Source organism: Eubalaena glacialis, chromosome 4 (assembly GCF_028564815.1).
Source record: "Eubalaena glacialis isolate mEubGla1 chromosome 4, mEubGla1.1.hap2.+ XY, whole genome shotgun sequence".
Lineage (NCBI taxonomy): Eukaryota > Metazoa > Chordata > Mammalia > Artiodactyla > Balaenidae > Eubalaena > Eubalaena glacialis.
Genome location: NC_083719.1, coordinates 52,559,266 through 52,581,541, shown reverse-complemented (window position 1 = coordinate 52,581,541; position 22,276 = coordinate 52,559,266). Strand labels below are relative to the sequence as shown.

The window sequence follows — 22,276 nt, the reverse complement described above, 5'->3', positions numbered from 1 at the left end:
TCACTTCGTCCTAGCTTACCCTTCCCCCTCCCTGTGTCCTCAAGTCCATTCTCTACATCTGCGTCTTTATTCCTGTCCTGCCCCTAGCTTCTTCAGAAGCTTTTTTTTTTTTTTTAGATTCCATATATATGTGTTAGCATACGATATTTGTTTTTCTCTTTCTGACTTACTTCACTCTGTATGACAGACTCTAGGTCCATCCACCTCACTACAAATAACTCAATTTCGTTTCTTTTTATGGCTGAGTAATATTCCATTGTATATATGTAACCTTTTCATTTTTAAGTTACAGAAATAAAAGCAATTGCCGTTATGAATTTTACAGAATTAGAACAACACTGCCACAATCTGATTTACATAGTAGGGACTTCCCTGGTGGTCCAGCAGGTTAGACTCCACACTCCCAATGCAGGGGGCCCAGGTTCAATCCTTGGTCAGGGAACTAGATCCCACCTGCATGCCACAACTAAGAAGCCCACATGCCGCAACTAAGAAGGAGTCCGCATGCTGAAACTAAAGATCTTGCATGCCACAACTAAGACCTGGCGCAACCAAAACAAATAAATATTTTTTTAAAAGACATAATTTACATAGTAAAAATTTTATACCCACTGTACTCCAATGTTTAAGCTTAAAGTGATAAACGAGTGGTATAGCAAATATTACGAGATTTCTCAATGGCAAATGCATTAGCATATTTTCTGCTATCAGTATCAGGTTTCTCCTATCTTTAGTTAGCAACAATGAAATATTAAATTCTTACCATTTATCACTACTCCAGAATAATCATAAAGCCATACCTCAAAAACATCATCATGATTAACAATATGCTTCAAGTTCTCAGAGGCTTTCATATTTGCAGTCACTGGCGGATTCCCAGGACTGACCTCAGCTTCAGGTTCACTGGTCTTCGGTATAGAGTTTCCTATCATATACTTTTCTCTTTCATCAGCTTTGCTTCTTACTGGAGTAGTACTTTCTGAAGTCTAAGTAAAAGAAAAAATAAAGAATTCACATTCTTTATATCTATTCTTGTATTAAAGTTCAGATGAAATTTTAACAGTAATTTAGTATCTTCCTATTCTGGATAAACTGAAGAAACTTTAAACATGGAAATCTGTAGGACTCACAGATAAAATGCTCATTTTGGGAACAGGTGGTCCCAAAGGTCCACGAGCCACATTAAACTTTACAATTTAGCTGAGGATACCTTTCATCCTAGAAGTTGCAAAGCTGGTATTTATGAGTGAGTCACTTAGCTCAGCATGCTCAAAATCAGGATGGCTAGGTATTTTCCTGCTCATTGTGGAATATATAGTAACTCTAATGACATGATATAACTTCTGTTTCTGTGATACAATGGCGGGGGGGAGGGGGAGGGAGTCCATTAAAGGAACACACAATTTAGGGATTAGTGTAGGTTTCAGAAACATCCCGATGAAATGCCAATGGTCTGTAATAGCAATTACATTTAAAATTAAAACTGGGTAGAGTGGGTCAATATTACCAGGGGAAAAAGTATTTCTATAACAACGAATTTTCTGACATTTGTTACCTTATTCTTTGTTCAGGCAATGATTTTTCAAAGGCTATGCTGACACTCCCCTGCCCATATGGACAGTCTGTAACCACACTGAAGTGGTAATAATAGCAATTAGGGAGTTTGCTCACTATTATAGCTTTTAGTTCAGGTATTTGAGAACACTGCCCTAAGTTTGGAAGTACATTTTCTTGTAAACAAAAAGGATCATTATATCATTTATCATTTAAAAATTTTAAAGAACCTGAAACAGGTTTTGGTCAATGCTTTTGAATTGAGTTTTCTAAACTTCACACCCACATCATTATTTACAACTTGCTGATCTTCATGTGGTTTCAAATCTTTTCCAGAGTCTTCGGCAGTCTCTTCATCTTTTAATCTATGTACAATGGTTTGAACAGTTTTAACCATATTCTTAAGCTCATCTGGGTATGGTGTTGGATATCTCTTTAAATTTCCCTCCTAGAGAAAGAAAATAAGCACAATTTAAAATACAGATAAATATTTCTTTTTAAAAATATTTTTATTGGAGTATAGTTGATTTACAATGCTGTGTTAGTTTCAGGTGTACAGCAAAGTGAATCAGTTATACATACACATATATCCACTCTTTTTTAGATTCCTCTTTTCCCATATAGGCCATTACAGAGTACTGACTAGAGTTTCCTGTGCTATACAGTAGGTCCTTATTAGTTATCTACGGATAAGTATTTCTAATGTCAATCTAAAAATTTAATCTATAATCCATCTTAATTACACTGCTCATAGGGGTAACTGTGAAGACAGATGATAGGTCTTTGAAAGCATTTTAGACTCAATAAAAGTATGGTTTTATCGATAATCGAAAACTTCACAGTTACAGATTTCAATGTTTTAAAAGCTTTTTTTTTTAGTAGACTTAAATATATTCCATTTGGAGATATATGGTGTGGATATTGCCAACACCACCTCCTGGCTTTGAAACAGATATACGTTTTCCAGCTAGATGTTTATGCAAACATACATAAAATTCCTAGATTATTATGACTTATGTGCTGGGAACCAAACACTTCTAAGGTCAATCTAATTATCATTTTCTGGGATTCAGCTAGTTTTATTATATAAGGGGAAAAAATTACATCCATAAGTAACTAGGAAATGTGTATTTGCTACTTCTATCACTGCAACACAGTCTCACAAAGAAACAAAATGTTCATATCAAAGAGTTCTTTATCCCTATAATATATATAAATAAATCACTAAAGAAAGGAAAGGGGGAAATAATAATCTGTTTTTCTCATATATTTATACACACTATGAAATTTGGCTTTTAATCGCATAATTTTATATTGTTCTTGAATACTTTCACATGATAAATGTATTGGATTAATAAAATTTCAAGTGCCTTGAGGGCAAAATAGCACAGATTAGCTATATAGTACCCAATACATATCAGCAGACCTGTTTAAAATTTGAAGGAAAAAAGAATAGACTCACTCTAGGAGGTGCTTCCCTTTCATCTTTGTCTTCATCACATTCAAATGCCACTTGAGCCCGCTGTTTTCTCTGTTCCTCCCACAATGAAGGATTAAAACTTTCATTATCTGATATGAACATAACTAGAGAAAAACAAACAAAACCCCACTGTATTTTACTATAATTATGAAAAACTATTACTTGCTCATAATTTGCTTTATGAGATATGTTCATTAAGATAAATCAAGACCGGTCAATGTCAGCAGCTATAAATGCTACACTAACAACTAGGCTGTGTTTCCAACATTTCTTCACAATATCAATGACATATCTTTTCTTTCTTAAAGCTGATTTGTCTTGTTTTGTTACCAGAAGGATTCCTGAAGAGAATATAACAATTAAGACACTATAGATATGTGATTGTGTGCAGTTCCCTACAAAAAGTAACATGGTAATATGTAAATTATTTCATCCAGGTTCTGGCATTCAGAAACCTTCCTAATTCCAACATTGTTCATTATGTACTGGGGGAGGGGTGTTAAGTCAGAAAGAGGGAAATATTTTGGTAAAAAATGACTACCCCGATGGCATGTAATTACATCTTTGCATGAAACATTATATATAGCTTTACTATGTAAATAAAGTAATTACAAGATATTCTCTATCAAAACTAAGGAAAATTGAAAATTTAACATAAACTCAACACTCACATATCCTGATATCTGATATTAATATTAAAGATGTGACAACTGTCACATCTTTTTGCTTATTAGGCAACTAAAAAAAGCTAAGGCTTAAAAAATTAATCCACCTGACTATTATATACCACCTTACAGAAGTTTGTGTAGTACAAAATAAAATCACAACTTATTTTCTGCCCATTAGAAGAAAACAACAAAAGGGATTAAAAGCACCTAAAATTAGTTAATACAAAAACTGAAATTCCTGGAATACCCAAATATGGTCAGTTTGATTATTTATGCAAAACTAGCATAATTATCATTTATTTTTAGCCCTTATTTTGGGCTTCTTACCCTTCTTTAATCTCATATCCAAAGTAAGAATGCCATGAAACCAAATACTAACAACAGGAATAAAGCTTTGAGATTCACCTTTTTCTTTGTTTTCATTACTTGACTCAAAAATTTAATTGCTTTGTGTTGTTGCTTAATATTAAATGAATTAGAGTGTTTGTTCTTGTTTGTTTGTCCAACATGGTTCAAACTCCTGGGAAACCCTATTGACATACTTTTTGTGGTATACTTGGAAAGGCAAGCAGAGTCAAGCAGTTTCCAACAAAGTCTATTTCCAGGATTGAGAAGATTTCTCCTCCCGTCTCAGGCTTTTTTGTTACCAGAAGGATTCCTGAAGAGAATCTAACAATTAAAACACTATAGATATGTCATTTTGTGCAGTTCCCTCAGTTCCCTACAAAAAGTAACATGGTAATATATAAATTATTTCACTCAAGGTTTGGCATTCGGAAATAATCTTCCAAATCCCAATACTGCTCATTATGTACTGGGGGTGGGGATGGGGGTTAAGACTCCACCAGCCTAGCCCAGAGATCTCTAAGAGTTTTAGATTACATCAAAGCAATTTTACACCAGAATTTTTTCAGAACCCCAAGGAAAACTTTTACCATGCCTCTCACTCCTGTCAACTTCTGGTCACCTACACTTTCTACCCTTTAGTGTAAATCTCACATCTTTTGCAATTCAGGGCATCAGGTAGTAACATCACTTTTTCTGCATTTCAGATGCCACTAGATCCGATCACACTGGCATATTCATTGAGGACTCTAGTATTTGCCTAGAGTGTTTCTCTCTACCTACGACCTGCCAAAATCCTGAATGATGAAAATGTGCGATGACCCCACCTCAACCTTATAATTTCATAATTCCTTGATGCCCTCAATCCCAATGTCCATCTGCATTTCACCCATGTGATTCACAATCATGGTAATACTCAAAACCTTAGCTTCTGTAATACTTTTCCACCTCCCTGACCACTACACTTGTCCTTCTAAATCATTCACTTCCTTATTATTGCTGGTAAACGTCAAGTTCCTTAACCTCATTTCTTTTTCTTCCTGTAAAAGCACTCTAGGTTTTATTTCCTTCTCTATTCACCTTAGATTTCATGATACATTATTTCCACCATTCTCACCTTTCTTGCCGCCTTTCCTTAAGTCATACCTATGCAATAAGTCCGTAACATGGGACTTCAATCACCTACCTTCTTTGCCCTGGAATTTAACCAGAGAAAAATGACATAACCTTGTTGTTCAGAACCACTGCAAATTTATGGTATTCCCTCCTTTTTGCTCCATCTTCAATGCTGCTCAGGAATTCTATTTATTCTAAGTCAGTCTGCTCTGCCACTCCAAATCACTACCACTTCCCTCAAATGCCCTTCCCCCAGTCTTTAGAGGCAATTTTCTCTTTGACTTCACTGAGAAAATAAATGCAATGAAAACCCTCAGACTGATACTGCTCCCCGATACCTTGTTTTCCTCAGTTATAAATTTATTGTTAGGTGGATCCATACTTCCCCTTTTTCCTGTTTAAGACTGATTCCTCTAACTAGGCTCAAGATACCATGCCTTTTCTTTCAAATTTATTCATCATTATCCCCCTCTTACATCATAAGCTTCTTGAAAGCAAGGATTTAAGATCTTAAATACTCAGATCTGAGACTTCCCTGGCGGTCCAGTGGTTAAGACTCCACGCTCCCAATGCAGGGGGCGCAGGTTCGATCCCTGGTCGGGGAGCTAAGATCCCACATGCCATGTGGCGCGGCCAAGAACAACAACAACGAAAGACCAAAAACTTAGATCTAACACAATGCCTGGCACATAGGTGGTAATAAAAATGGAATGAACTAAATGTGAAGCGTCTACTCTCGAAGTATTAAAAAATTCTGCCTCAAGGACATTGTTTTCTGACTCATCTATTTTCTTAGAGACACTGTTATAAAGGAAAAAGCTTTTCTTGCAGTTGAAAGGAAATTCACCTGCCTGACCATACCAAATGCAGTTTCTGATTCAGTATTATAAGTATACTAGTTATAGTGCTCTCCTTATAATACCCATAGTGAAATACTTAAAAAAACACATGAACTCTAAAAGGACTCAGAATATTATAAACTTATACTTTTCTGTTGAAGCCTCTCCCACACTAAAATGCATCTAACAAAATCAAAGGAGTCATTTAAGGAAAAATATGGTATACATATACCTCTAAATTCAACTATCTATAATGCTGAGATATTGCATTTTTTTCCCATTTTCAGAGAACTTCATTAACCAATTCTCCAAATTTTCTTCAAATTAGTAAAAGTCTTTGAGACTTAAAATTCACTTTACACCTTTGCTGTAATTTGTCAGTATTTGTTTTTTAAAAGAAAAGAGATTCTTAAATTCCTACCATCCTCAGTCCTTGGCTGCTGAGGGAACATGTAGTTAGTAAGCACCATTTTCTGGGTCTCTGAATCAGTCTCTTTTTGAAGAGGTATCAGGGGTTTGGACTAGGGAAAGAAAATAAATGTTTAGTTTTCAATAATGCTAAAGCAAATACATATCCAGCAATACCTCTGAATAAGTACTCACCATTTTTTCTATAAAGTATCAATGTGTAGGTTACCCCCAAAAATGTTTTTAACATACATAATAAAACTTTAAGATTTGAAACAATATACAAATCTAAAAAATAAAATTTAGCTTTTAATACAAAGCAAACTCATACAGTACTGCAATTATCACTGATCATCAATACAGTTTTAGAAGTTCTCATATATTAAGTACATCCACAGTCCAATAATTACTTATCATAGTGATTTTAATAACGCCAAAAACTAAGCCTTTCCATTTTATGTTATTTTGCCCCTTCTAGTATTCCCCTTTGGGCAGATGCTTTTGTAGAAATGATTTAGAAGATTTAGTCTAGTTATCTGCAGGTTTATTTTAGCTGAAAACAGAGTACTTAAACACTAAGTTGTAACCTTCTCTTTTCTGCCCTGTGTCTCCTTTCTCCATTAAAGATACCACAAGTTACTAAGTGGCAGAACTAGAAAACCCAATTATTTTGGACCTCATTTTTCCTTATGACTCTTTTCCTAACTGGTTATTAAGTGTTTTCAATTTACTTCTTAATATAACTCATACTTTTGCCAGCCTACTGACCTAACATCCTACCAAGCCAAGCCTCGGCTAATTCCAGACAAGCAGGAACTACCCAATCCCCCCCTCACCTGCCACCCTATCAATTAATTCTTTGGACTTACTCTTGTGAAAACCATGCAGCTAGTTAATGCCATCCTATAATCTTACTCCCATTCAAACATTTCCTCTGTGCCCCCATCCTTGTTCCACAGTAGAGATACTGCCCTGCATCTCAAACATCTTCACTGAAAACTTTCCTTGACCTCCTCAGATAATGAAAATGGTAGATCTACTCCTTTCCCAAGGACAGCACTTCCCTGAAGCCTTCTCAGATACAGGTTGCTTCTTCTCCCACACCTCATAAACCCTAGTTCAGGAGGTGGAGTTAGTGTTTACAAATGCTATGAGATCATTACTCCTCTCTCAATTATAAACACCTCTTCTTTTGAGGGAGATCAAACCCTGCCCCAACCATTCTAGCTCCTTTCCTAATATCCATTGACCTCCTGATAGTATCCAACTATTTCTGACTCTTTTATGCCAAATCTTTCCACAGTAATGGGTAATTCCACAGATATAAAATGTAGATGACATAGCCGTACTTTCAGCCCAGTGATTTCTCAGTAGATGAGGAGTGGGTTGAAATGAGGAAAGAAGTCTACTTAGATAGACACAATTATCTGGGAGGGAGTTCCCTGGTGGCCTAGTGGTTAGGATGCCGGGCTTTCACTGCCATGGCCTGGGTTCAATCCCTGGTCGGGGAACTGAGATACTGCAAGTCATGCGGCATAGCCAAAAAAAAAAAGAACATCACTAAATGTAACTACATAGGTAAATATAAAAGACAGTTAAAAAAAACAAAAATTATCTGGGAAGGGGAATTCCCTGGAAGTCCAGTGGTTAGGACTCCAGGTTCGATCCCTGGTTGGGGAACTATGATCCTGCGTGCCATGCGGCACGGCCAAAATAAATAAATAAATAAATAAATAAATAAATTTTAAAAAAGAACGGTAAATTCTATGTTAAAAAAAAAAGAATGATCTGGGAGGCTTTTAAAAACTAATCACACCCCTGAAAAAGTTCTAAAATTAACTGTGGTAATGGTTGTACAACTCTATGAATATATTAAAAACCACTGAATTATGCACTTTAAAATAGGTAAATTGTAGAGAATGTGATTTATATTTCAATAAAGGTGTTATAAGAAAACTAATCATCTGTTATTTATTGAGTGCAAAGGCAGAAAGAGACTGAGAACTATTTACGGAGCATCTCCATTCCCTAAATACTTAATTTAACTCCAACGATCTTTATTACTATTTCATTTTAGATACTCATTCTACTCCCTTGCCATAATTCCTACAATATAACCTGTTAATGTTCTTTCTCTGAAATATAAATTCACTCATTCAGCAAGTGTTTACTAAGTACCTCCTATATGCAAAGCACTGTGACAGGCACTGGGTATAGACTGGCGAGCAAACCATCTTTACTGATTCTGTAGAGCTTACAATATATGAGAGGAGGGATAGCGATAACAAAATAAATTACAATACAATGTAAGAACTAGGTAGAGAGGGTATAAGGTGCTAAGAGAACACAAAGCAGGAGGTATTTGCTTACCAAAATCTTGAGCCATGAGGAAAGCATTCCTGAAAGAACGCCTTCCTAGATGAGGATGAGCACATTAACCAGGTAAGAAGGGGGAGGATGCATGTTCCAAGAGAGGAGAACTCACTTGAGGAAATGAGAATAAAGACGAAAGGGGAGGAGGTGAAGCTAGAGGATGAGCAGGCATTTTAAGCAGGTAGTGCTAGAACAAGATTAAAGGGTCACTTGAGTTGCAGTGTGGTTCTGAATGGAACCAGGGTGATAAGAGATAGGGGCTGTGCCAACACCCGAGGCAGAGACCTATCAGGAAGCTACCTCAATAGTCTAAGCGAACACTGTCCAATAGAGATATAATGTGAGACAAAAATGAGAACCATAGATAATTTACAATTTTCTGGTAGCCACATGTTTCTAAAAGGTAAAAAGAGATTAAATTAATTTTGATAATGCATTTAATTTAAACTTATATATTCAAAATATTGTCATTTTAATGTGTAATCGATAATAAAAATTGTTGATGTGATTTTACATTCTTTGTTCATACTAAGTATAGAAAATTCAGTGTATGTTTTGCACTTACAGCACATCTCAATTTGGACTAGTCACATGACCATGTCTACTGCATTGGACAGTGCAGGTCTAACTGAAAGATGATGGTGGACTGTATTTAAGGGAAGGGGGAGCAGGGATAAAGCAAAGCACAAAAACATCTGATATATTTAAGAGTTAAGACTAAACAGAGCTTGGTGATTCACTGTACTGAAGTACAGGGAGAAACAGTAGTTAAGAATTACATTCCCAGGTCTCTGTCTCCAGCAAGTACTTTTTATTGATCTAGGGAACCCAGGAAAGGAAAAAGATTTGGAGCAGATGAAATGTTCAGTTTTAGGTTGGTTGAATTTGAGACATCTAGGGGGGCAATGTTAAGTAGACAGTGAGTGTGAAGTTCAGGAAAGAGAACTGGGCTGAAGACAGTTGTTAGGAATAATGACGATATAGTCAGTAATTGCATCTTTCCCAGAGGAAAGTAACTAAAGCAGAGCCTAGAGCACCATGAGGGGCACCAACATATAAGATACTGGCAGAAAAAAAATTCTTGAAAAGGGAACTAAGGCGTGGTCGTCAAAAGGACAACCAGCAGAGCATGGTAACATAGACACCATGCAGATCTCTCACTTCATTGCTCCTACAAGACTTGCTCATCAACCCCACCAAGACTGCCACTCTATTGAACTTTTTACTTTATCACCATCATTCTTTCCTGTCTTTGCTTCTCTTTTCATATCTGACCATATCTCATTATGACCACTTTCCTGCCAATTAACAAGACCTTGCTGCATTGTCCTTCTCTTGCACCTGGGTTGGCAAAGCTGCAACCCAGAATTATTCTAATTGTGTGCTTTCTCTGTATCACACAACTGAGCAAATTAGTACTAACAATAAGTCTGTGGTAACAAACTTCAACAGACTCCCAATGTTGCTTGAAAATTCTTCTAAACTTCCTAAATTGTATTCTGAAGAAGATATTATTTTCAAAAAAAATTTTTTTAAATAAAAATAGGATTCAAGAACTGCTAAGAGTTTGGAAACTGCTACATTCTAAGAGTTTCACCATGTAGATTATTAGCCCTCCCTCTCAAACTTCATACCCAAGATCCCTTCAAGAACGTAAGAATCCCTGCCAGAGCTTTTGATTCCATCAGCTCCCACTCCAGTTATCCATCACTCTCTAATATCCTTAATCTCATTCTCCATAGAGCCTCTTTCCAACAACCTATAAACATGCTCTCTTATCTTGTCTCTAGCTACCAATTTCTTTATGTTCCACTCCTGTTCTTTCTTATCCAACCTTCTTAAAAGACTAATCAACATTCATATGTCTCCATTCTCTCATTTATTTATTCCTTAAACTACTTCAATCTGGTATTTGACATATACTTCTAAAACTGCATTAACTATAGTCAAGATAAGTTGGCAAGATAGGTATAACTTGCCAAAATATAATGGATGTTTTTCAGACTTCATGTGAATGAACCTCTCATTGGCATTTATCCTGTTGCAACTCCTTCCTTTAGGCCAGTTGCTTCACCCTTAATGTAAAACCACCACCATATAGTTTTCCTTGTAAAGAGCGGCCATAGAGGTATGGCCACTCTTTCTAAGCCTATTAACCCAGCTGCCACTTAAATGTTAGTATTCCTCAGGATTAATCTATCCCTAACATTTAAAAAAATAATCTGATAATAACCCCTTTTGAGAAAATAATAAAAAGCTATGAAACCACTTTCAAGAAAAAGTGATTAAGATGATGGACTGAACACACATCTCTTCTCATGCTACAAGTCTTTTAAATACATTTTACAAATGAAAGGAATAAATCTATAATAGTACTGGGGAAAAAATCATGCCTTCAGGAGCAATTTTGAGAACCCCTGGAGGTTAAAAATTAAGAGAGTGGAGAAACCAAGAGCACAGAAACCACAGCCTAAAACAAGGCGATGGGTTCGGGTGCGGGTGGGGGTGGTCCAAGGCCACCTTAACTGTTCTATGTGTGCCTACCTGGATACACCAAAGGTACTTCAAACTCAATAAACCTAACCAGAACTTCACATCTTCCCATAAACAGATTTCTTTCTCTTGTGGTTCTCTATCTTGGTTATGGTATCAATATCCACCTAGTCACTCAAGCCACATCTCTGAGGCTCATCTTTGCTTTTACTCTTTCTTCTCACATACATGCATTCTTCACGCGTTCCATTGATGTGACCTTTTAAGTTATGCCCTAAATAGACAGTATTTTCCCGGGCCCTGTTATCATTACTCTACTTCAGCCAGCACTTTCTGTTGCCTTGAGTATGGCAATGCCCTCCAATAGGTCTTCTCTGGCCTTCCTGCTTGGCACCACCCCCTGCTAAATCCATCTTCCATAATGCAGCCTGCAAAGCCTTTCTAATATATCAGTCTGATCATGCCACTTGCCTGCTCATATGTTACACAGCTTTCTTATCTCCTGTAGTAGGGCTGACATGTAATCCCAGGACCACTTCTCTTAAACTGATAACATATATGAATAATTGACCATGACTATAATGACCAAACATCCAGATTGCCTGGGACATTCCCATTTTACACATGCTATTCTGACACTTATCATAAAGGCCCCTTTCACTATCAAGTGTCCTAAAATAGACAATAAATTAGTCACCCTAATCACAACAATTTTCCACTGAGCCTGAATATGACCGTAGAATCCTTTAAAAAAATCATAATTTATCAAAGTTGACATGCAAGATTAAAAAAATCTATTTGCCATCCTTGAAATATAATGCAAGTTCCTTTGTATGGCATATGTGATCCTCCATGACCTGATCTGTGTCCACCTCTGTGGCCTCACATCCCACTCTTCCATCTCACAAGTTATGCTCTAGTTATAAAACCACTTGTAGCGGTACTGAATATACAACACTACTTCACTAATAAGCGCTTAGGCTCATGATATTCCTTCTAACCAGAACACTCTTCCCCTTTCTTTAATCCTATTACTCTTTTTTTTTTTGAAAGGAGCTGTAAGTTATTTTATTTTTTTAATAAATTTATTTATTTTATTTTTAGCTGCGTTGGGTCTTCATTGCTGTGCATGGGCCTTCTCTAGCTGCGATGAGCGGGGACTGCTCTTCATTGCAGTGCGCGGGCTTCTCATTGCGGTGGCTTCTCTTTGTTGCAGAGCACGGGCTCTAGGCGCGTGGGCTCAATAGTTGTGGCTCACGGGCTCTAGAGCGCAGGCTCAGTAGTTGTGGCGCATGGGCTTAGTTGCTCAGTAGTTGTGGTGCACGGGCTTAGTTGCTCCACAGCATGTGGGATCTTCCTGGATCAGGGCTCGAACCCGTGTCCCCCTGCATTGGCAGGCGGATTCTTAACCTCAGCGCCATGAGGGAAGTCCCAGCATGGCTCACTCTTAATTTCATTTGAGAATCTGCTTTACTGTTCCCTTCTTCAGACAGATACTTCCTAAATCACTCTATCTAAAATAGGATGTTTACTCCAACCCTGCTACCAGGGTTCCAATAGCAGGGTTGTTCCAATGCCTATCAAACTTTATTTTTCTCTGTAGTTCTGAAACATTATTATGTAGTTACTTATTTGTCTCTGTCTCCCATGAGAATGTAAACTCAATGAGAATGTAAGAAGATTCTATTTGCTTCATCAGTATAACTCCAGCTCCCAGAGCAGTTCAGGTCCTACCGTAAGCTTTCAATAAATGTTTGTCAAACAAAGGAAAGTCCAAGGAACAAGTCTTAATTCCTTAGAAATACTTCTTCAAGGTTTGTCAAAGTGCTTGATTAGAAGCATACTTTAAATTATCAAATTTATACAGATATAAGCCACAGAGAGTCTCTATAAAAATGTTGAAAAGTTAGGGAGAATTCTGTCCTAATCTATCTTTTTACAGATATAGAAAGTTAGACAAGCTCCAAAGGACTTACCGTTCATGAATCTACACATATTTCACAAAAAATTATCTGTATCTAAGTATTTTCCAGTATTTTCCTTATACATATGTCTTTACATGTGTACCAGATTAGAACTGCTGTTAAATAATCCTAAGTAAATTAGAATGCATAATCATATAGAATAACTGGAATTCTATCAATTTACAAAATCAGAATGTCTACCTGATTATCTGAGAGCCACATAGCAGTCAATTGCTGTAGCTTTGTAAAGCTAAACGGCAAATTTTTTAATCTGTGGGAAAAAATACAAACAAAAATTAAACTTTAAAAATGAGAAATGTTAAAATGAGAGCTAGATCTAATGGTCTTCTAAACAATGTTATATTATTGCATATGAAAACAGGAGAAAAACATTTAATTCAGGAGAAAACCCAGTATAGGTCTTTGAACAGGATATAAGACAAAATACTATTCAGTTTTATAAGAATTAATTTTAAAAATATAATTCAATTGAATCAATTTGATTGGGGGAAAAAATAAATAATCTAATAACCTCAAAAAAAATTATCTGCTAAGAAAAACTGGTAACTATCCCTACCTTACTGCAAAGGCAAGGACAAATTAAACAATGTCTCATAAAACTGCTTTGGATGTTTTACTTGCCTTTACTGAGAACAAACTGTTATAGGAACCACTCTGAGTAAGAGCCTGTTATAAATACTGCACTCTTTTTATTTCATTGTGACCCAGCACTTTCATACTCAAGAAGACTATCTTAACACTATAATGAGTAAAAACAAAGTAATAGCAATACTCAGTAGAATGCTAAATTGGAACAGCACCCTACTTAAACCTTCTGTCTTATGCCTATCTAATCTATGCCTAACTTCCAAGGAACCTAGGGAATCTAGGTGTCTAGAAACCTAGGGTGCTGGAACTTAGGGCTCTAGTTTTAGGGGACAAAGTATGGGCTGAAACAAGGATTTAATTTTAAAAGGGATTTAATTGTAAGGATTTAATTTTCAACCACACTGGATAGCTATAATTAATAATTTAAAAGGGGGGGCAGGGACAGTAGTTCTTCTTAAATAAAATGGAACAGTCTGAATACCCTAACTAGTCAGAAAACTGAGTTTACATTAAAGCTCTATCTTACAAGCTATGTGAATCACCTTAAATCTGAGTCTTAATTTTCTCCTCCATAAAATGGGAATACCCATTTATTATTTTATAGGGCTGTTTTGAATACTTTGTAAGATACTACAAAAGCAAAATGTAAAAATGTTCTTACAATGTTCTTTTATTACTATGAGTATCTTTACATCAGAAAAAATTATGGACAATCTGTTAACTTAAACATTGTTCCAATTTGTGATCTATTTTGCTCTATACCTTGGTTGTGTTGTCCAAAGTTATTTGAGTGGGTGTCTAATCACACCTTTGCCCAGATTAATACAAGGAGTAGATTAGATTAAAAGCTGCTTTGTTCAACAGCAGTATTAAGGTGAAGATCTGACTTTAGAAATAAAAATGGCTACTATAAGGAGATAATTAAGACTATATAGCTAAAGTCAACATAAAACGAACTGTGACAAATAACCACAGTACGATAATTAACATCAGGTAAAATTAAATCATTCTTTCAAATGAAAATTCTACACAAAAAACCAAAAATATATATGAAAAGAAAAACATGCATTAGATTTTCTAACACATATAATGAAATTTTAATTTCATCCAACAGATGTCTTCTACAAACCAAATGATGAATTACACTGTTACAAACCTATTGTCACTCAAATTAATGACTTTTAATTTTTGCATATCACCCATTTCCTCTGGAAGTGTCTCAAGTTTATTGGAATGGAGAAACAGCACAGTTATATTTTTCCAGCTTCCAATCTGAAAGAGAAACACAGAATTGTGGATCAAAACTTCGCCTACTGCTTAACAGACATTAAGTATCATTTTCAAAAGTTATAAAAAATACTCTTCTCATTTATAAAAGGAATTATATTTTCCCTTTTCAACTATTAACTTTCATGTATGAAGAAAAGTATTTAGGTATCTCTTGAAAATCAATATAGCTAATTATTATTCAGAAAATAAATAACTTAGTTACAAAATTATTTCTGAAAGAAAATAAAGAAAACCACACTGGATAGCTATAATTAATAATTAGAAAAAATAAAAATTCAAAATAAATTTTAAATACAGTACCTCTGGGGGTAACTGTTGTAAGTAATTATGATCTGCAGCAAACGTTCTTATATTAGTAAGCTGCCCAATAGATGAAGGCAAAGCTTCAAGTTCATTGAAGCTACAATCCAGTTCTTCTATTGACACTAACCTTTAATTAAAAAAGAAAGCACATATTTTAACAAAAGATTTCCTGTATATCATTCAAAACTTAAGAACATATGACTATTTGAACTTGACTTTAACAAACCTAGAGAAAATCTACTTCCACTAAACTAAAGTTCACCTATAAAAAAATCAGCCTGTCTTCATTATAAATAAACCCAACCTGCAACCAACTGCTTATTTAAATGTTTTTGGAATCTCCTTTAGATGTTAACAATTATCTGAAAACAATATATGGCATGCTGAACCGAAAGAAAAATCTTCTAGTTCTATTAATACACAAAAATCTTACCCTCCTATAGAGTCTGGTAGATACATTAACTGATTTTCATCTATTTTAAGAGTTGTTACATTCTTCAATGAACCTATTGAGGGAAGAAATAATATACAATTTTCCATCTTGAACTAGAATCAAGTCAACCAACAGTCAATGTGAGCACATATTACATTTGACATGAATCATAAAGAACTTTTAAAAACCAACATATCTAAAATAGATACCACCTCAACCCCACCAACTCTCTATTCCCTCACCCTGTATTTACAATTTTCACATACATACTACCTCTTAACAGTAGTGTATATTTATCGATTTAACCCTCACTAAAATGTAAGCTTTATAAAAGTATGTACTTTTTGTCTCCCTTTGCTCACTGTGGTAGCCATGCTCCTTAAAACAATGCCGTGATGGCACAGTGAAGATACACAATACAAACTTATGGTATCAATGGATTAAAGAAGTGATACTATGACCGTAGTTTTCTTAAGTTTATAACAAACTATTCTACATATTGTACGTATACTAAATACTAAAACAATAAAAATGGAGTTTAATTTAAAATTAAAAGTGTTGAATAAATTATGGTAGAGTTTGCAAAATGTAACCTGAGCTAAAACAGTTATGCAATTCAATTGAAAAATATGTAAAAATAATTCTGATTTTTATATTTAAACAACATGAAGATGCCAAGATTTAAGTTTTTGGTTCTTTAAGATAATTCAATTTCCTTGATGCATCATCAGACAAACAATTACACAAACACAGTTGACCCTTGAACAACACAGGTTTAAAGTGCACGGATCCACTTACATGCAGATTTTTTTCAATAGTAAATACTACAGTACTACATGACCCACAGTTGGTGGAATACATGGATGCAGAACCATGGATAGGGAGGAAATGAATGCAGATACAAAGGTGCAACTATACATTATATGAGATTTTCCCACTGTGCAGAGGGTTGGCCCCCTAACCACCATCGTTGTTCAAGGGTTAACTGCATAGATTTTCGTAGGATTTTGCTTATCTGGCTGTCTTCTTGTGAGTCTAAAATGTAGTTAAGATTGAAAAAAGTTACTAGATAATGGCCACGATCAAGAGTTAAACCAAATTTGGGTAAATTAAACTCTTTTAAAGAATTTAAACTTTATTGCAGTGATAAAAATGACATTTCCTTAAAGTAAAGAAAAACAGTAATGTCAACAAAAGAGTAAACTGTATAACTGATCACATCAGAAAAAAATTCAAATAAGATCTGTGACTTCAGAGAACAGTAAAACTATCTCATAACAAATAAAATTTGATATATGGAAGCTCTGAATCAAGCAATGGCATTAAGTTTCTCATATTTTATATTAGCAAATATTAATTACATGATTTAGAGAGCAATACAAACCAATAGTCTCAGGCAGTTGTTGAAGTGAATTGCTTGATAATAGGAGGTCTTGAAGGTTTTCACATGCTGAAATTCCTTCTTCAACCATTTCAATATTATTTTTAGAAACATCCATATATGTGAGCTGTTTCAAGCTACCGATAAACTGTAAGTAAAAAAAAAGGAAATCTAATGACTCCATCAACAGTAAGTGGTGAGAAGTTTAGATAATAAACCTAATGCCAAGTTATAATTTAAAATTAAATGTTTATATGAGAGGATTCATAATTTTTTTTAAATGCTATTAGTAATGTATTCAGTAATAAAGCTAAGAGCTCCTACTAATGTTAGCCCAGCAGAGTGACAACAGACATATACTTTTCTTTGGGAACTTAGCTGCCCATCATTTGCAAGGGGGAGAGCAAATATGGGGATTCGTATGGCTTTAGGTCTGAGAATGAACACAATGTCAGCTGCTAAGAAACTACATGGAAAATAGCTTACTTCAACAATTCCCTGGGCAAAATGAAATAAGATATAAAGTCAACTGCAACCGCTGGGAAGGACACACTCCATGGCATTAAAAGAGACTGACAGTTGACCCTTGAACAACACGGGTTTGAACTTCACCAATCTATTTACACATGGATGTTTTTCAACAGTAAATGCTACAATACTATACTATTTGTGGCTGGTTCATTCTGTGGATGCAGAACCGCAGATCCAGAGGAGGAACCCCATAACAATGAAGGAATCTCGGATAGGGAGGGCTGACTATAAGTTATACACAGATTTTTGACTGCACAGAGGGTCAGTGCCCCCAGCCCCTGAGTTGTTCATGGGTCAACTGTGTTTTACAAAAATTTATTACAGAAATTTTAAAATTTTAATCAAGAATGTGTTGACAAACCCAATCAAAAAATGGGCGGAAGATCTAAATGGACATTTCTCCAAAGAAGACATAAAAATGACCAAAAAGCACATGAAAAGATGCTCAACATCACTAATTATTAGAGAAATGCAAATCAAAACTACAATTTTGATTGTACAAAACCGGTTCTACAAAACCGGTTTTGATTCTACAAAACCGGTCAGAATGGCCATCATCAAAAAATCTACAAACAATATATGCTGGAGAGGGTGTGGAGAAAAGGGAACCCTCCTACACTGTTGGTGGGAATGTAAATTGGTACAACCATTATGGAGAACACTATGGAGGTTGCTTAAAAAACTAAATATAGAACTACCATATTTAGCTCTATAAATATGGTATAGATCCAGAAATCCCACTCCTGGGCATATATCCAGAGAAAACCATAATTCAAAAAGATACATGGGGATTTCCCTGGTGGCGCAGTGGTTAAGAATCCACCTGCCAATGCAGGGGACATGGGTTCAAGCCCTGGTCCGGGAAGATCCCACATGCCGTGGAGCAACTAAGCCCATGCGCCACAACTACTGAGCCTGCGCTCTAGAGCCCACGTGCCACAAGTACTGAAGCCCGCGTGCCTAGAGCCTGTGCTCTGCAACAAGAGAAGCCACTGCAATGAGAAGCCCACACACTGCAACAAAGAGTAGCCTCCGCTTGCCACAACTAGAGAAAGCCCACGTGCAGCAGCAAAGACCCAACGCAGCCAAATAAATAAATTTATAAAAAAAAGATACATGCACCCCAATGTTCACTGCAGCACTATTTACAATAGCCAAGACATGGAAGCAACCTAAATGTCCATCAACAGAGGAATGGATAAAGAAAATGTGGTACATATATACAATGGAATATTACTCAGCCATAAAAAAAGAATGAAACAATGGCATTTGCAGCAACATGGATGGGCCTAGAGATTGTCACACTGAGTGAACTAAGTCAGACAGAGAAAGACAAACATCATATAAGGACCTACTGATTAGCACAGGGAACTCTACTCAATGCTCTGTAATGACCTATATGGGAAAAGAATCTAAAAAAGAGTGGATATACGTATAGGTATAACTGACTCACTTTACTGTACACCTGAAACTAACACAACATTGTAAAAAAAAAAAAGGAACGTGTTGACAATTTAAAAAAATGTAATTTGCTTCTATCTAACAGTATTAATTAAGTAATCATTTTTAAACTAATTAAAATTTATTTGAAAATGTATAATTCATAAAAATGCAAAGGATAGACAGCAATAAGGAAAGTCTTTAAAATTTGATATACGTACCCCTGGAATAAAAGTCAGTCTATTACCATCCATCCAAAATTCTTTCAATCCACTTAGCTGCTCAAGTACTTCAGGCTATTTAGATTGGGGGAAGGGGGGAATATATTAATTTACTTGAATATATTTATTTGGCAAAAGAAGCTCCCCTGGGAATTTCTAATGATAAATTTCACTTTAAAAAATTAGAAGGAAAAAAAAAAAGCAGAGCCAAGACTCAAGCTTTTCCACTATATTATAGTTATTACACAAATATTACTAAACAGATATTCCATAACAGATTACATAAAACTCCTTTAAGCTTTTGATTACATAACAGGCTCAAGTATTTATACAATTAATAAATAAAACAAGACCCATTACTTTCAAGAATACAATAAAAAGATACTCTCAATCATTATCTGTAAAAAGATGCAGACTTTTAGGGAATCTTAAAAAAAAAAAAAAAAAAAAAAAGATATTCTCTGATGACCTAGAGGGAGGAAAAAAGAAATAAGGCAATATACATCCTAAAAGTCCAATAATAAGGGAAAGGTAAGTAAACCAAGGCATAATCATATGATAAGCGTATTGTGTTATTTTCAGCTTCCTGCAATTACATGGTAGAATACTGTTCATAACATGATGTTGAGGACCAAAAATTAAAAAGATGTAGTGGACTTTGGTATTCAGGCAAAATTTGCTCTTAGGTATTCACCCTTGGAGGCTCTTCTGAATGGATCCTTTGAAGATATTTCTGTCATCCCACAAACCTGTGTCCAATCATTGGCAGTATGATGGCATGGAGTGTCATCATATCTACTCACCATAACACCATGAGTAATACATAAAAGGCATGTCATTCAGATTTACTGTTAACATTAAGTATAGATAAGAATTCTAGGTTTAAATTGTATTAAAAGAAATCTCTTTCTGTGCTTTACCTGTTACAATTCTAACAGTAATTTTTTTTTTAATGTGTAATGCTGGAAGATGGAAATGGTACAAAAATTAATTACTCTGAATGATGCTCTGATTCATAAAATAAACAATAATTTAGAATTTTCAAATAGTTAATATGGAAATAGATTAATACATATAAGACAAATATTGAGAAAATGTACAACAGTTAGATAATTTAGGAAGCACAGAATATTTATTCATTTTTTCACAAGGAGTAAAAACTTCTACAACACAGAGTAAAAGTCATCATATACCAGCTTCAATTAAAATATCATAAAGAATATAAAATAGCATATTTTAGAAAAAAACATGTGATACCCAAAACCACCATGCTCCTCCAGTGACTTCAGCTGAAAAGCTGTCTATTTAGTGAGCAAATGTACAATACAATATCCAAAGGGCAATCATGCAGCTGGCGGTGCTGAGAAATTCTTGTTCTTAAGACTATCATTTGGAACTTAACAGCAATTTAAAAAAACGAGCTTGTAAACATAATGTAAAAATTTTAATGATGATGATATTGTTAATGAATTCCTCTTCAAAAAAAAATCTAGCTTATTTTTCTGAGTTCTCTTGGAGCAATGACTGAAGACAAAAAACTGCTTACATACTTCTTTCCGTTTTGATTTAGCATCATACTACTTTGCATACAAAGCAAAAACACGATCCTGAGGTCTCATTACCAACTCGAAAATAATAGTTGTTTCACTCAATGTTTTCCTTTTAGCTATTAAGTAAAATTATAGAGAAGTACTTTATCACTGAGTAAATTCCCAAGCAATAATACTCCCATGGAGTTATTTTTGACTCACAAGTACTTTTCCTGATGCATTCTAGTCTGATGAAACTTTTACCCTTATAATCTTTCAAAGTTTCTACTTCCTGTGCCTAAAAACTTTTAAATACCTTTTCTATGGGTTTCTCATTAATTTTACATTTTTACCCTCACTCCTTTCAGATGTTATCTGTTTAATTTTCCCTGTTAAAAAATTTCATATCTTGTCTCCCTAAAATATGTGTATATCTTTACCCAATTTTATACTTTACAAATGCAGAGAAATAAACACATTAATTTTCACATTTTGCTCTTGATCAAATGAAAAGACTTATGGATAGTGAGGTTGGTGAGAACTTACCACTTCTGTGAATTCATTACTTCCCAAATCCAGTCTTTCCAGCTGGGTCAGTCTATTCATGGTTCTATGCACAATGGATTAATAAAGAATTAAGTATATAAAAATATCAATTACATGGAATCTTTTAAAATTTATAGTGTAAAATATTCTTATGTATTATCTAATAACATACAGGCTTTCAAATGTTGATAAAATAAAAATAATTTTCTAAGAAAAAAGTCATATTTAATTTCTACATAAAATGAAATAAGTTATCAATTGTTCTCTAATTTTGCCTTCTCATCAGGTTATTTCTATTCTTAAGAAGTAATTGCAGTAAATTTAAACCCCCAGTCCAGAATACGAGTAATTGATTTTCCATTTTTTCCACAAAATAAATTTTCAGATAGTATAAATTAACTAATGATTAGATTGTTTGGCAGCTTCATATGAATTACCATTTTTCAAGACTGGTGATATATTTGTAAAACTTTAAGATAATTAACTGAAAATTAACATTCAAAATTCCAAGAACAGTAAATATTACATTGTTCCCCACATTTTCAAATTAAATTCAATACAATTCAAAATAAAGTTTTACATGAATCACAAATATAATTTGTAGACTGCATTTATTTTAAATTAAAGCTACAATATACCATTTTTAACTTCCAACTTAATACCAACATATCTCTGCAACTACAGAAACTTGAAGAATGTACAAACTGATTTCATGATGAAATAAACTAAGTTGTATTTTTATAGCTCCTTCAA

The 22,276-nt window shown here is 34.8% G+C and overlaps 1 protein-coding gene across 9 annotated transcripts in view; it reads right to left on the bottom strand.

Annotated features, from left to right (window-relative positions):
* The window catches only part of ERBIN (erbb2 interacting protein), a 109,863-nt gene that overhangs the window by 22,581 nt on the left and 65,006 nt on the right, over nucleotides 1–22,276 (bottom strand). For 8 of the 9 annotated variants that reach the window (XM_061189300.1, XM_061189302.1, XM_061189306.1 and 5 more), the window contains 11 exons: nucleotides 21,524–21,587; nucleotides 19,449–19,523; nucleotides 17,260–17,404; nucleotides 15,876–15,948; nucleotides 15,440–15,569; nucleotides 15,006–15,121; nucleotides 13,442–13,511; nucleotides 6,424–6,523; nucleotides 3,017–3,138; nucleotides 1,841–2,002; nucleotides 801–986 (listed from right to left, as the gene is read on the bottom strand). In XM_061189300.1, coding sequence (XP_061045283.1) covers nucleotides 801–986; nucleotides 1,841–2,002; nucleotides 3,017–3,138; nucleotides 6,424–6,523; nucleotides 13,442–13,511; nucleotides 15,006–15,121; nucleotides 15,440–15,569; nucleotides 15,876–15,948; nucleotides 17,260–17,404; nucleotides 19,449–19,523; nucleotides 21,524–21,587 — 1,243 coding nt within the window. The remainder of the gene's footprint in view (nucleotides 1–800; nucleotides 987–1,840; nucleotides 2,003–3,016; nucleotides 3,139–6,423; nucleotides 6,524–13,441; nucleotides 13,512–15,005; nucleotides 15,122–15,439; nucleotides 15,570–15,875; nucleotides 15,949–17,259; nucleotides 17,405–19,448; nucleotides 19,524–21,523; nucleotides 21,588–22,276) is intronic. The other variant, XM_061189304.1, reaches the window with a different exon arrangement.